The sequence below is a fragment of the Acipenser ruthenus genome, chromosome 39, assembly GCF_902713425.1.
Source record: "Acipenser ruthenus chromosome 39, fAciRut3.2 maternal haplotype, whole genome shotgun sequence".
NCBI lineage: Eukaryota > Metazoa > Chordata > Actinopteri > Acipenseriformes > Acipenseridae > Acipenser > Acipenser ruthenus.
In genome coordinates this window covers 10,934,392-10,948,990 of record NC_081227.1, presented here as the reverse complement: position 1 = coordinate 10,948,990, position 14,599 = coordinate 10,934,392, and the positions used below count along the sequence as shown (strand labels likewise).

The following is a 14,599-nucleotide window of genomic DNA, read 5'->3' as shown; positions in this document are numbered from 1 at the left end:
ATTGTGACGCACCTGTTGAGCCCAGCCCTGCCCCTCTGAGAGAGGAATGTGCCTGCGGGAGGAACAGGGAGTAGAATGAGAGAGAGAGGGAGGGAGAGAGAGAGAGAGAGAGAGAGAGGAGAGTGTCAATGCATCTATTCAAGAAACTGAAAAACACAAGGAAAACGAACACCAATTAAGAGAACAGGTACATGAGGTGAATAAACAGAAGAAATAAACTGAGACATACCCAGGGACAGGAGACAGACAGACAGGGACAGGAGACAGACAGACAGACAGGGAGGGAGGGAGGGGCATCGCTTTCATTTGCTTTTCCAGACATCCATGGTTTCCAGCTCTTTCATTTGCTTTTCCAGACATCCATGGTTTGCAGCTCTTTCATTTGCTTTTCCAGACATCCATGGTTTGCAGCTCTTTCATTTGCTTTTCCAGACATCCATGGTTTGCAGCTCTTTCATTTGCTTTTCCAGACATCCATGGTTTCCAGCTCTTTCATTTGCTTTTCCAGACATCCGTGGTTTCCAGCTCTTTCATTTGCTTTTCCAGACATCCGTGGTTTCCAGCTCTTTCATTTGCTTTTCCAGACATCCATGGTTTGCAGCTCTTTCATTTGCTTTTCCAGACATCCATGGTTTGCAGCTCTTTCATTTGCTTTTCCAGACATCCATGGTTTCCAGCTCTTTCATTTGCTTTTCCAGACATCCATGGTTTCCAGCTCTTTCATTTGCTTTTCCAGACATCCATGGTTTGCAGCTCTTTCATTTGCTTTTCCAGACATCCATGGTTTCCAGCTCTTTCATTTGCTTTTCCAGACATCCATGGTTTCCAGCTCTTTCATTTGCTTTTCCAGACATCCATGGTTTCCAGCTCTTTCATTTGCTTTTCCAGACATCCATGGTTTCCAGCTCTTTCATTTGCTTTTCCAGACATCCATGGTTTCCAGCTCTTTCATTTGCTTTTCCAGACATCCATGGTTTCCAGCTCTTTCATTTGCTTTTCCAGGCTCTCACTCTGCTTTATTCCACTTTGCTGTGCTGTTGTTGTGGTGAACTTTTTTAAGGGCAGGACACAGTGAGGAAAGTCAGGGATGAAGACAAGCAGAGTGAGTCTGACAGGTCTTCAGATAAAGGGAGGGAAACCAGAAAGGGCGAGGTGAGGCAAGTATAGAAAGAGGATTAGAGAATGAAATCTTAAAGACGTGACGTCAGAAAGATAAACCAGATACACAGGAAAGAATCTCAGTGCAGAAAAAACATTTACAAACCAGGACTGAGGAAGCAGGAGGGAGCTGAGAGCCTCAGGACTCCAGGGTTAAAGGTATTTCAAGAGGCAGCAAAACAGCTTTCAACAGACTGGGAGATCAGGGCAGACAGACAGACAGACAGACAGACAGACAGGCAGGCAGACAGACAGGCAGGCAGACAGACAGGCAGGCAGGCAGGCAGACAGACAGACTCAAACACACGCTCCACCCAGATAACATTTGAAAACTTTACTTTGATTCAGATCGAGGCCGGGGTGTCAGAATACAAAGAGAAGAGATGAAAGCTTGTACTGCCACTCATCAGAGCAACAGAATCTGAGGCAACTTGCATCTTGAGGCAACACACTTTTTAATCACAAATTTCCAGTTTGGAAGAGGCCTCACTGAAACTAAACCAGGCTGGATTAACTGCATGGCTTCCCTGTTGTGGCAGAACCCGGATCCTGCGAGGGTCAGGAGGTTGGCATCCCAGTCCAGGAGGGACAGTCTGTCCTCCCCCAGTTTGGAGAAACCCTTCTTCCCATTCCCGTCTCAGAGAAGAGAGTCTATGGGGAGCCCCCTGCCCCCCCCCACTGGAACACACCAGCTCCGAGCTACTGGAGAGGGACCTCATACTGGCAGCGGAACTGGGACAAGCCTTACTGGAGAGGAACGAGGAACTGGGAGCCAAGCTGGAAGAGAGGGACAGAGAGATAGAGGTGAGAGAGACGTATTCCTGGGTAGCCTGGTCGTGTAAGTTAACATTTCTATCATCTACATTAAAAGATGTTCCGTGTCCTAATTCACAGTTCAGAGGGGGAAGAAAAGTCATCTCTAGAGGTCACTTCTCAAACCACCTCACTGCAATAATTCAGCTTCTAGGAGTCGCTTCGGGCTGATAGGCTGAAAGAACTGAATCTATTTAGCATGGAACAAAGAAGAATTAGAGGGGCATGATTGAGGTCTTTAAATAAAGGAGTCAGCAAAGTTAACCCAAACCCAAGACCAGCACAGAAACCAGGACCAGAGAACACAGTCTGCAATGAAGTGGAGATAGACTCAGGACAGAGGGAAGGGGACACTGCTTCACACAGAGAGTGCTGAGGGGATGGGATGGGTTACCTAGTCATGTTGCTGAAGGAGACTCTTCTTCACACAGAGAGAGCTGAGGGGATGGGATGGGTTACCTAGTCATGTTGTTGAAGGAGACTCTTCTTCACACAGAGAGTGGTGAGGGGATGGGATGGGTTACCTAGTCATGTTGTTGAAGGAGACTCTTCTACACACAGAGAGTGGTGAGGGGATGGGATGGGTTACCTAGTCATGTTGCTGAAGGAGACTCTTCTTCACACAGAGTGGTGAGGGGATGGGATGGGTTACCTAGTCATGTTGCTGAAGGAGACTCTTCTTCACACAGAGAGTGGTGAGGGGATGGGATGGGTTACCTAGTCATGTTGTTGAAGGAGACTCTTCTTCACACAGAGAGTGGTGAGGGGATGGGATGGGTTACCTAGTCATGTTGTTGAAGGAGACTCTTCTACACACAGAGAGTGGTGAGGGGATGGGATGGGTTACCTAGTCATGTTGCTGAAGGAGACTCTTCTTCACACAGAGAGTGGTGAGGGGATGGGATGGGTTTCCTAGTCATGTTGCTGAAGGAGACTCTTCTTCACACAGAGAGTGGTGAGGGGATGGGATGGGTTACCTAGTCATGTTGCTGAAGGAGACTCTTCTTCACACAGAGAGTGGTGAGGGGATGGGATGGGTTTCCTAGTCATGTTGCTGAAGGAGACTCTTCTTCACACAGAGAGTGGTGAGGGGATGGGATGGGTTTCCTAGTCATGTTGCTAGTCATGTTGGATGGGCCTCCGTCCTATAACCCTACAATAAAGGATGAATAGCAGCGACGCCTGCTTTCCTGTGCGGGGTGTGAGAGTTGATTATACAGAGGCACACAGGCTGCCGGAGCCCCAGTGTTCTCACCTCCTCTCTCTCCTCAGCTGCTGAAGCAGCAGTGCTATGAGATGAAGCTGAAGCAGGACTCTGTGGATCTGGAGTGGTCTCAGCACAGGGCGGACCTGGAGTCGGACCTGGGGCTGGCAAGGGCCCAGCTGGAGCAGTGGCAGAACCAGGACCGGGAGAGGCAGAGAGTGGAGGGGGAGGAGCTGAAAGAGCTGTCCAATCACAACCAGAGGCTGGTGGAGCAGCTTTCTGAGGTAACAAGCTTTCTACCATCTGCATGTTATTAAAATAGCATTCCTATTAATGAAATAAAATACCGTGAAACGTTTAACATAACGTGCGCCTCTTTCCTACAGGAAAATGTGCGCTCTATGAAGTGATGGTAATACAGATTTCATGCACTGGAATTATTTTGCTGGCTGTACTGTCTGTACTGTAAAGCAGAGTAGATCGACTCTCTTTTGTTCTGTTTCTTTTGTCTGGAGTACAATCCTTTCTCTGCTGCATCATCCCTCCCGCTGTGTGAGGAATGCAGGCCAGCAAGTTTATGAAACAATATCTCCATAATGACAGCGGCTCCCAGACACACCTCACCATGCAAGAACCGCCAATATCACTCTCTGTGCCAGATCCCAGCCAGCTGCACTGCAGAGTCAGTCTGGAGATTGATGTCAGGCCTGATGAGAACTTCTTGGATTGAGATCTGCTCAGATCTTAGTTCAGCAGCAGGGCTGGGGTCTGGCTGGTTGTTCTTGGACTGAGATCTGCTCCGATCTCAGTACGGTCTCCCTGTCACATTCCTCTCTGTTTCTCAGGCAGGGCTGGGGTCTGGCTGGTTGTTCTTGGATTGAGATCTGCTTAGATCTCAGTAAGGTCTCCCTGTCACATTCCTCTCTGTTCCTCAGGCAGGGCTGGGGTCTGGCTGGTTGTTCTTGGATTAAGATCTGCTCAGATCTCAGTAAGGTCTCCCTGTCACATTCCTCTATGTTTCGCAGGCAGCCAGGGTGCAGCACGAGTTGATGTCAGAGCTGCGAACACTGAGGGAGGAGTTTGAAGAGAGAGACATGAAGAATTCAATCCGGACGGCCAGAATAGAAGGGCTGCAGGCGGAGGTGAGACTGTGAGCCTGAACTTTCACCCAAAACACTTCTCTTCACACAAACACTGTGGGATGTATTTTGGGCACCGTTCTGAAATGTGCTGTGCTTGAAATAGTGGCCACAGTTACCACTGTCAACTCCTTTTAGGGTTTTAGGACTTCAATCATCTCTCCCCTAACCCTCTTTGCTCCAGGCTAGATTCAGTTCCCTCGTCCTGTCTTCACAGCTCGTTCCTTGTAGCCCTGGATTAGCGTGCTTGCTCTACACTAGACTCACTAGCCTCACTGTCCTGTTTGTAGTGTGTGGAGCACAGCTGAACACAGTATTGTAAGTGTGGTCTCACCAGTGTGCTGCACAGTCTCACTCAGACCTCTCTTGATCTGCGCTCTGCCCTCTTGACTACACATCTTTGTGTTTGCTGACAGCGATGTCTCTACTCCCTCCCTGAGGTCTGATTAAAGGGTCTTTGCAAGTTCTGTACCTTCCATGTGTATGTGAACCCTACATGCTGTGCGGTTGTTCCTCTACAGAATGTTCTGCTGCTGCAGAGAAAGTCAGAAGCAGAAAAGCAAATGAAATCGCTTCAGGAAGAGAATGAGAGGCTGCGGAGCGCCTCCGAGGCTCTGCGGGAGAAAGTGCTGGAGCAGCAGGAGAGGGAGGAGGAGAAAGAGAGAGAGGTGAGGACAGACAGAGAGGCTGAGGAGCATCTCTGAGGCTCTGCGGGAGAAAGTGCTGGAGCAGCAGGAGAGGGAGGAGGAGAAAGAGAGAGAGGTGAGGACAGACAGAGAGGCTGAGGAGCATCTCTGAGGCTCTGCGGGAGAAAGTGCTGGAGCAGCAGGAGAGGGAGGAGGAGAAAGAGAGAGAGGTGAGGACAGACAGAGAGGCTGAGGAGCATCTCCGAGGCTCTGTGGGAGAAAGTGCTGGAGTAGCAGGAGAGGGAGGAGGAGAAAGAGAGAGAGGTGAGGACAGACAGAGAAGCTGAGGAGCATCTCTGAGGCTCTGTGGGAGAAAGTGCTGGAGTAGCAGGAGAGGGAGGAGGAGAAAGAGAGAGAGGTGAGGACAGACAGAGAAGCTGAGGAGCATCTCTGAGGCTCTGTGGGAGAAAGTGCTGGAGCAGCAGGAGAGGGAGGAGGAGAAAGAGAGAGAGGTGAGGACAGACAGAGAAGCTGAGGAGCATCTCTGAGGCTCTGTGGGAGAAAGTGCTGGAGCAGCAGGAGAGGGAGGAGGAGAAAGAGAGAGAGGTGAGGACAGACAGAGAGGCTGAGGAGCATCTCCGAGGCTCTGTGGGAGAAAGTGCTGGAGCAGCAGGAGAGGGAGGAGGAGAAAGAGAGAGAGGAGAGTACAGAGAGGCTGAGGAATAGAGAGGGAGTGTAGAATGAGAGGCACAGAGACGGAGAGATGGAGAAATCTGTGTTTTAATTACACTTAGGAGGGTTACACAGAGCTATCGCATTCTCAAATAAAACCCAGTTCATATCCCTATTGAAATGCATTGTAAGGAATTTGAAGTTCACATGTACACAGAAATGTAATAAATGAGCTCTAATAGTCTCAGACTGGCATTTGTTATTACAGTGTCTACAGACAGCTGTGTGGTATTCCAAGCCTGTTTGTTTAAGTGTTGTTTGTGTTGAACACTGATGCCCTTGATTCGTTCTGTTTGCCAGCTCTTACAGGGCAGGGCTGACTTGTTTGAGCAGCGGAGCCTGAACCATTCCCTGCAGACTCGAATTCGAGACCGGGGGAAGAAGTCAGCTTCACAGAACCCGGGTCCTTCACACCCTCCATCCAATCAGAGCTGGAGCAAGCACAGGTCAGCAGTTATAGGCCTCTAGTCAAACTGCCTGAACAGGACGGTGTCGGGCGAGGACGGCCTCCTCTCGCTTGCACATGTTCTTCTTGTTTTTAAAAGCAGGCTCCTTCAGCACGTCACTTGCAGTTTAAGAGCCTCACATATTTGTTAGTGTTTTTTCTCTGCCAGTTGTAACCCAGATGAATGATTGTTTCAGAGAGCTGCCGTTTCTCAGGAGATCTGGACGCAGAAAGTTGAGGAAACTCAGAGACTGGAAAATGAGGTTACATTTCCTTTACATTTGGTTTTATTTTCCTTTATTAAACAATGAATCAGAAGCCCCAGTTATGTGAGAGCACAGAGACCCCCCGTAACGCAGCGTAACGCTCTGAAATAGAAACATGCTTCCTGAGGACGCTGCTGACGTGATGCTTTCTTCACAGCTGCAGTGCCAGGGAGCTGAACTGGAATCTTTAAGAGCAGAAGTGCAGCGTCTGAAACAGCAAGAAGATCAAACTGACAAGAGGTGTGTGTGCGTGTGTGTCTCACTATGTCTTAGTGTGTGTGTGTGTGTGTCTCACTATGTCTTAGTGTGTATGTCTCACTCTGTGTGTGTGTGTGTCTAACTCTGTGTGTGTGTGTGTGTGTGGGTGTGTGTGTGTCTCACTCTGTGTGTGCGTGGGTGTGGGTGTGTGTCTCACTCTGTGTGTGCGTGTGTGTGTCTCACTCTGTGTGTGCGTGCGTGTGTCTCACTCTGTGTGCGTGCATGTGTGTCTCACTCTGTGTGTGCGTGGGTGTGGGTGTGTGTCTCACTCTGTGTGTGCGTGGGTGTGTGTGTGTCTCACTCTGTGTGTGCGTGCGTGTGTGTCTCACTCTGTGTGTGCGTGGGTGTGTGTCTCACTCTGTGTGTGCGTGGGTGTGGGTGTGTGTCTCACTCTGTGTGTGCGTGTGTGTGTCTCACTCTGTGTGTGCGTGCGTGTGTCTCACTCTGTGTGCGTGCGTGTGTGTCTCACTCTGTGTGTGCGTGGGTGTGGGTGTGTGTCTCACTCTGTGTGTGCGTGGGTGTGTGTGTGTGTCTCACTCTGTGTGTGCGTGCGTGTGTGTCTCACTCTGTGTGTGCGTGGGTGTGTGTCTCACTCTGTGTGTGCGTGTGTGTGTGTCTCACTCTGTGTGTGTGTGGGTGTGTGTGTGTGTCTCACTCTGTGTGTGCGTGTGTGTGTGTGTCTCACTCTGTGTGTGCGTGGGGGGGGTGTGTCTCACTCTGTGTGTGCGTGTGTGTGCGTGTCTCACTCTGTGTTTGCGTGGGGGTGTGTGTGTGTCTCACTCTGTGTGTGCGTGGGTGTGTGTGTGTGTCTCACTCTGTGTGTGTGTGTGTGTGCGTGTCTCACTCTGTGTGTGCGTGGGTGTGTGTGTGTGTGCATGTGTGTGATTTAGTACATCTGACACATGATTTAGAGAAACGGAATTGCTTTGTGAATAATAACAGTTCCATGGCACGGCAGTAGAAAGCAAAAGTGTCTTTTCCACGCCCCCACTTCAGATTTGTCCCCCTCCCTCTGTCCAGCTCTCTGGAAGCTGAACTGGATCGCGTCAGATCGGAGCGAGACTCCCTCAACATGCTAATCTTCACTGTATCGTTCCAATTTTAGTATATGTGCTGCCGTAGCGAACACACGGTGCTTACCTGATACGCGCCTCTATGTACAGCGAGTGGCTAAAGAGCGATTGGTGTTGTGGTGTGTCAAGCATAGTCCAATTGTTTCCAATTGCTCTGCGTATATGCATGGTTGTCCACAATCAACACGCAGAGGGTTACAAACTCTGAGGATATCACGTTTGCAGAAAGCGGCTGAATAAAGAAGTCTGCACATCTGCACCTTCAAACTGGCTGGGAAAGATATGCAAATACTGACATGTTACCTATGATGTTGAGCCCTCCGGATTGGCCAGCATACCAAAAGACTTGCAGGTTGACCAGGGTCCCGTTTCGTATCACAGCGCGGAATGCAACTGACACCTCAGAGGAGGGGGCTTAATACTCGGGGCTAGGGTCAGAGTTAGGGTTTAAGAATTGCACTCAATGATTAATAGGAATACAGAACTACACAGTTCTTGCAATTATACCTTTAGACACGATGTAGTGGTCATCTAGTTTAAAAACAGTTACAAGAAATTACTGATGAAACTACCTCAGCTGGAGGCCATTCTTCCAGGAACAGGAGTGAATGATGCCAGGTTATACGGTCAGAGGTAATAATATTAATAATAATAATAATAATAACAGTTTAAACTCACGTTTAATAAAGAAGTGAGCACAGCTATACATCAGAGAGACAGCTGGGAGATATGCAAATTTAACAAGTTTGCTTACTGTCACAAAATCCGTAGGTTCAGATTTCTGTACGTACTCTGTTCCATTTAGCTCAGTATACACTCTTATCTCAGGGGAGACGTTAGGAGGACAGAGATGTTACTACTCCTTGTGGGGTATTTTTATTACGCTCTTGACCCGCAATATATCCAGATGACTAATATAGCACCCAAGAAATTGACAGACTTATGTATTTAAAGTTTGCAGAAGATGGACCACCTTACCCTGTCTGGGATGAGTGTGGTACTCCATTGTAATTACTTAGGAGTTATATAGGTTTTTCGTCCCATTGGAATACATGGGACGCCTCAATTAAATCCAATCATTAATCTGGTGAGACAGCTCTTATCCCTTTTACGAATAATGGTTTTCAAAAGTTCCGGACTAACTTTTCAGAATGAATAGGTGTCATGTACTGAATGAATTCAAAACTTCACATTTGTCCAACTCTATGATCTCATTCCTTGTTTTCCTCCGAGCCCCTCCTTTATCTGAAAAGTTAAGTGAACCAAAGTTCCCAGGATCTTGGTTTATAATATAATATAAAAACACTACTGTTTATATGTGCATGCAAAACACTATTTTTATATGTGTTATATATGAGAGATGTTCTTAATATGTGACATCATCTTCTAATTCATTATATTTTGCTAAATTAAAGGCATGTGTTTCTTTTAACCTCATATTGTTTCATCATTTTGTTAATGAGTCAGTTTTAATTCCATATACCATTGTCTAACAGAGGATTTGACAAAAGATTGTCTCGTGCAGTATTTAAGTCAATTAGTTTCACTAAGTTTAAGTGGTAATAGTTTTCATTAGAATTATTTATCCCTTAAAAGATGCACTAACCAGGCTCTGACCTGTATCTGACTTCTAAATATGCTATTCCAAGCAGTTTTCCAGAGTCTTGTTTTTTCAAGGCCAAAGTCTGTGCAAACACTTTTTTAGATCTATGACCTATCAATGTCTGTTAAGCCATCATTTTTGCATATTATTTCAAGATATATTCTTATCTGTGCTAAACCACTAATTCCATAAACCCTAAATTGCAAATCTACAAGACTTGCAGCTTTGCTAGCGTAGAATGCAATAAGACCCCCTCCTTTCTCTACAGCCTGTTCATCGGGATAAGGAGAGAGGCCCCTTTTAGCAATAGAGCAGTTTCAAAGAACCACATTATAAGGACTCCATCTACCATCATTAGACAATAGTATAGTGGATTAACAACAAGGTACATTATAGTATATTATTACAAACTTAACACAAAAACATAACACAACACCCTTAAAATTCTATAATTCAATGGATATCATAATGTCTAGAGGTCTTGTTGTTCAATAGAAGGAGAAATAAACGGTACCACTTTCCCTTTTAATTAAATCGAATACTGCTTCCAGCTTTTAATCTTCTTATTAATACAGTAAAGTCATGAACAAGCAATAATACTTGTCAGTTTAAATAATATGTTTTCTTATTATAGCAAATACTTAAAACATACTATTAATCTTATGAAATCAAATAATTAGTTTTAGTTTCAAATACCATGCTGTCTAAAAAAAGGTTTTAATCATTTATTTTATTAATTTACAATACCTTTGTGTCTAATTACTAGTCTTTGACCATTATAAACTATAAACAGTGTAAATTATCACTGAACCTTTTTAACTATGAATGTGGCATTTCAAGAAAAACTTAATTATTTTACTTCAGTTTAACAGTTGCTGCTAGAATTTATAATATCACTTTATTTCTTTGGTGAATCCCTCTAAGATTTAAATCCAAATACAGGCCAGTATAACTGCATTCAACTCTTATATTTTTTATAATGACTGAACTAGGCTTGACCCTGTTCTTTGTTCATACAAAATCCAGCTGAGACAGGTTTTTTCTTAAGACCTTGGCTGTTCAGTTTTAATGTTCATTTATTTGTGGTAAAGAATCTCTTTCTTATCTTGTTTGTAGGTGTGATTAACGTTCACTTTTAGCCGGAATGGTGCTTTTTTATTCCGAGATTACTAAGTACTTAATTAAAAACATGTGTAGACTGACCTATTTCATGGAGCAAGAGAGCCACCTGCTGGCGGTACATGGATACTCCCTCTTTATCCTTCCTTCAAAAAACCTCTAACACTTCATTTTTATGTCAAAGTACATTCCATATTTGAAATCGCCTAGGACATGTCCAGCATATCCATGTGTTCCCAGCAGGATTCAGCTTCTGTACCAGGTTTCGCTCTAGTTGTTTCCACAAGAAGTCCCTTGATCCAATGTTTCTCCAGCACAGGTGTGGATTTCCATGGTCTGACTTCATTCCTATAAGATACTTGGACACGTTTAGCTGTACATATTACTTCTATATATTTCCTTTTGTTCACACCGGGTCATTTTGCAAGGTATGCGCTCCATCCAGAATTCTAAAGGAGGTCAAAACTCACTGTGATTCATATTTTTGGGCACTCAATTACTGTTCTTTTCCACATCATCAGTAGCAAACTTAACATAAATGAATCTGAATCAGTTGATGAACCGTGCACTGTAGCTTACTGAGATCCTCCATGCAAAGGAGTCCAATGTTTTACTACATGGAATAACTAGTTCACTGTCACCTGTGACATTACTATACCAGAATCTAAATCATTAACGTGGATTAGGAATAGCAGAGGTCCTAATACTGATCCCTGTGGTACACCACTGGTTACCTCGCTCCATTTTGAGGGTGCTCCTCTAATCAAATTAGGGTTTGGGTTTGGTTTTGGGCTTGGGTTAGGATTGGGGTTCAGGTTCAGCTTCAATGTTTCGGGTTCTACCAGGGTAGATATTCCAAGGCAGGTACAGTACTATTCCCAACGACAAAAAAGACCAAAATGTGGAACGCTTCACGAATTTGCGTGTCATCCTTGCGCAGGTTTGCAGAAAGCGGTCAAGCATAGTCCAATTGTTTCCATTTGCTCTGCGTATATGCATGGTTGTCCACAATCAACACGCAGAGGGTTACAAACTCTGAGGATATCACGTTTGCAGAAAGTGGCTGAATAAAGAAGTCTGCACCTTCAAACCGGCTGGGAAAGATATGCAAATACTGACATGTTACCTATGATGATGAGCCCTCCGGATTGGCCAGCATACCAAAAGACTTGCAGGTTGACCAGGGTCCCGTTTCGTATCACAGCACGGAATGCAACTGACACCTCAGAGGAGGGGGCTTAATACTCGGGGCTAGGGTCAGAGTTAGGGTTTAAGAATTGCACTCAATGATTATTAGGAATACAGAACTACACAGTTCTTGCAATTATACCTTTAGACACGATGTAGTGGTCATCTAGTTTAAAAACAGTTACAAGAAATTACTGATGAAACTACCTCAGCTGGAGGCCATTCTTCCAGGAACAGGAGTGAATGATGCCAGGTTATACGGTCAGAGGTAATAATATTAATAATAATAATAAGAATAACAGTTTAAACTCACGTTTAATAAAGAAGTGAGCACAGCTATACATCAGAGAGACAGCTGGGAGATATGCAAATTTAACAAGTTTGCTTACTGTCACAAAATCCGTAGGTTCAGATTTCTGTACGTACTCTGTTCCATTTAGCTCAGTATACACTCTTATCTCAGGGGAGACGTTAGGAGGACAGAGATGTTACTACTCCTTGTGGGGTATTTTTATTACGCTCTTGACCCGCAATATATCCAGATGACTAATATAGCACCCAAGAAATTGACAGACTGATGTATTTAAAGTTTGCAGAAGATGGACCACCTTACCCTGTCTGGGATGAGTGTGGTACTCCATTGTAATTACTTAGGAGTTATATAGGTTTTTCGTCCCATTGGAATACATGGGACGCCTCAATTAAATCCAATCATTAATCTGGTGAGACAGCTCTTATCCCTTTTACGAATAATGGTTTTCAAAAGTTCCGGACTAACTTTTCAGAATGAATAGGTGTCATGTACTGAATGAATTCAAAACTTCACATTTGTCCAACTCTATGATCTCATTCCTTGTTTTCCTCCGAGCCCCTCCTTTATCTGAAAAGTTAAGTGAACCAAAGTTCCCAGGATCTTGGTTTATAATATAATATAAAAACACTACTGTTTATATGTGCATGCAAAACACTATTTTTATATGTGTTATATATGAGAGATGTTCTTAATATGTGACATCATCTTCTAATTCATTATATTTTGCTAAATTAAAGGCATGTGTTTCTTTTAACCTCATATTGTTTCATCATTTTGTTAATGAGTCAGTTTTAATTCCATATACCATTGTCTAACAGAGGATTTGACAAAAGATTGTCTCGTGCAGTATTTAAGTCAATTAGTTTCACTAAGTTTAAGTGGTAATAGTTTTCATTAGAATTATTTATCCCTTAAAAGATGCACTAACCAGGCTCTGACCTGTATCTGACTTCTAAATATGCTATTCCAAGCAGTTTTCCAGAGTCTTGTTTTTTCAAGGCCAAAGTCTGTGCAAACACTTTTTTAGATCTATGACCTATCAATGTCTGTTAAGCCATCATTTTTGCATATTATTTCAAGATATATTCTTATCTGTGCTAAACCACTAATTCCATAAACCCTAAATTGCAAATCTACAAGACTTGCAGCTTTGCTAGCGTAGAATGCAATAAGACCCCCTCCTTTCTCTACAGCCTGTTCATCGGGATAAGGAGAGAGGCCCCTTTTAGCAATAGAGCAGTTTCAAAGAACCACATTATAAGGACTCCATCTACCATCATTAGACAATAGTATAGTGGATTAACAACAAGGTACATTATAGTATATTATTACAAACTTAACACAAAAACATAACACAACACCCTTAAAATTCTATAATTCAATGGATATCATAATGTCTAGAGGTCTTGTTGTTCAATAGAAGGAGAAATAAACTGTACCACTTTCCCTTTTAATTAAATCGAATACTGCTTCCAGCTTTTAATCTTCTTATTAATACAGTAAAGTCATGAACAAGCAATAATACTTGTCAGTTTAAATAATATGTTTTCTTATTATAGCAAATACTTAAAACATACTATTAATCTTATGAAATCAAATAATTAGTTTTAGTTTCAAATACCATGCTGTCTAAAAAAAGGTTTTAATCATTTATTTTATTAATTTACAATACCTTTGTGTCTAATTACTAGTCTTTGACCATTATAAACTATAAACAGTGTAAATTATCACTGAACCTTTTTAACTATGAATGTGGCATTTCAAGAAAAACTTAATTATTTTACTTCAGTTTAACAGTTGCTGCTAGAATTTATAATATCACTTTATTTCTTTGGTGAATCCCTCTAAGATTTAAATCCAAATACAGGCCAGTATAACTGCATTCAACTCTTATATTTTTTATAATGACTGAACTAGGCTTGACCCTGTTCTTTGTTCATACAAAATCCAGCTGAGACAGGTTTTTTCTTAAGACCTTGGCTGTTCAGTTTTAATGTTCATTTATTTGTGGTAAAGAATCTCTTTCTTATCTTGTTTGTAGGTGTGATTAACGTTCACTTTTAGCCGGAATGGTGCTTTTTTATTCCGAGATTACTAAGTACTTAATTAAAAACATGTGTAGACTGACCTATTTCATGGAGCAAGAGAGCCACCTGCTGGCGGTACATGGATACTCCCTCTTTATCCTTCCTTCAAAAAACCTCTAACACTTCATTTTTATGTCAAAGTACATTCCATATTTGAAATCGCCTAGGACATGTCCAGCATATCCATGTGTTCCCAGCAGGATTCAGCTTCTGTACCAGGTTTCGCTCTAGTTGTTTCCACAAGAAGTCCCTTGATCCAATGTTTCTCCAGCACAGGTGTGGATTTCCATGGTCTGACTTCATTCCTATAAGATACTTGGACACGTTTAGCTGTACATATTACTTCTATATATTTCCTTTTGTTCACACCGGGTCATTTTGCAAGGTATGCGCTCCATCCAGAATTCTAAAGGAGGTCAAAACTCACTGTGATTCATATTTTTGGGCACTCAATTACTGTTCTTTTCCACATCATCAGTAGCAAACTTAACATAAATGAATCTGAATCAGTTGATGAACCGTGCACTGTAGCTTACTGAGATCCTCCATGCAAAGGAGTCCAATGTTTTACTACA

The 14,599-nt window shown here is 43.5% G+C and overlaps 1 protein-coding gene across 2 annotated transcripts; it reads left to right on the top strand.

The window, feature by feature from the left end:
- The first annotated feature begins 568 nt into the window (after nt 1-568).
- On the top strand, nt 569-6,604 carry LOC117397369 (BICD family-like cargo adapter 2). 2 transcript variants are annotated; one of them, XR_009311143.1, is made up of 7 exons: nt 569-1,962; nt 3,244-3,459; nt 4,201-4,317; nt 4,836-5,546; nt 5,973-6,118; nt 6,315-6,380; nt 6,541-6,604. XR_009311143.1 is itself a non-coding variant. In XM_059009854.1 (4 exons), the coding sequence occupies exons 2-4, from the start codon at nt 3,268-3,270 to the stop codon at nt 5,016-5,018; spliced, it is 492 nt and encodes a 163-aa protein (XP_058865837.1). In that variant the 5' UTR covers nt 569-1,962; nt 3,244-3,267; the 3' UTR covers nt 5,019-5,965. The 2 variants fall into 2 exon arrangements, 1 of the variants encoding a protein (XP_058865837.1); XM_059009854.1 differs by lacking the exons at nt 5,973-6,118; nt 6,315-6,380; nt 6,541-6,604 and having other exon boundaries at nt 4,836-5,965.
- The last annotated feature ends 7,995 nt before the right edge of the window (nt 6,605-14,599 follow it).

Coding starts and splice junctions, on each gene's coding strand:
- LOC117397369 (XM_059009854.1), top strand. CDS start 3,268: ATGAAGCTGAAGCAGGACTCTGTGGATCTGGAGTGGTCTCAGCACAGG. Junction 3,460..4,200: donor TGGTGGAGCAGCTTTCTGAG/GTAACAAGCTTT, acceptor TATGTTTCGCAG/GCAGCCAGGGTGCAGCACGA. Junction 4,318..4,835: donor TAGAAGGGCTGCAGGCGGAG/GTGAGACTGTGA, acceptor GTTCCTCTACAG/AATGTTCTGCTGCTGCAGAG.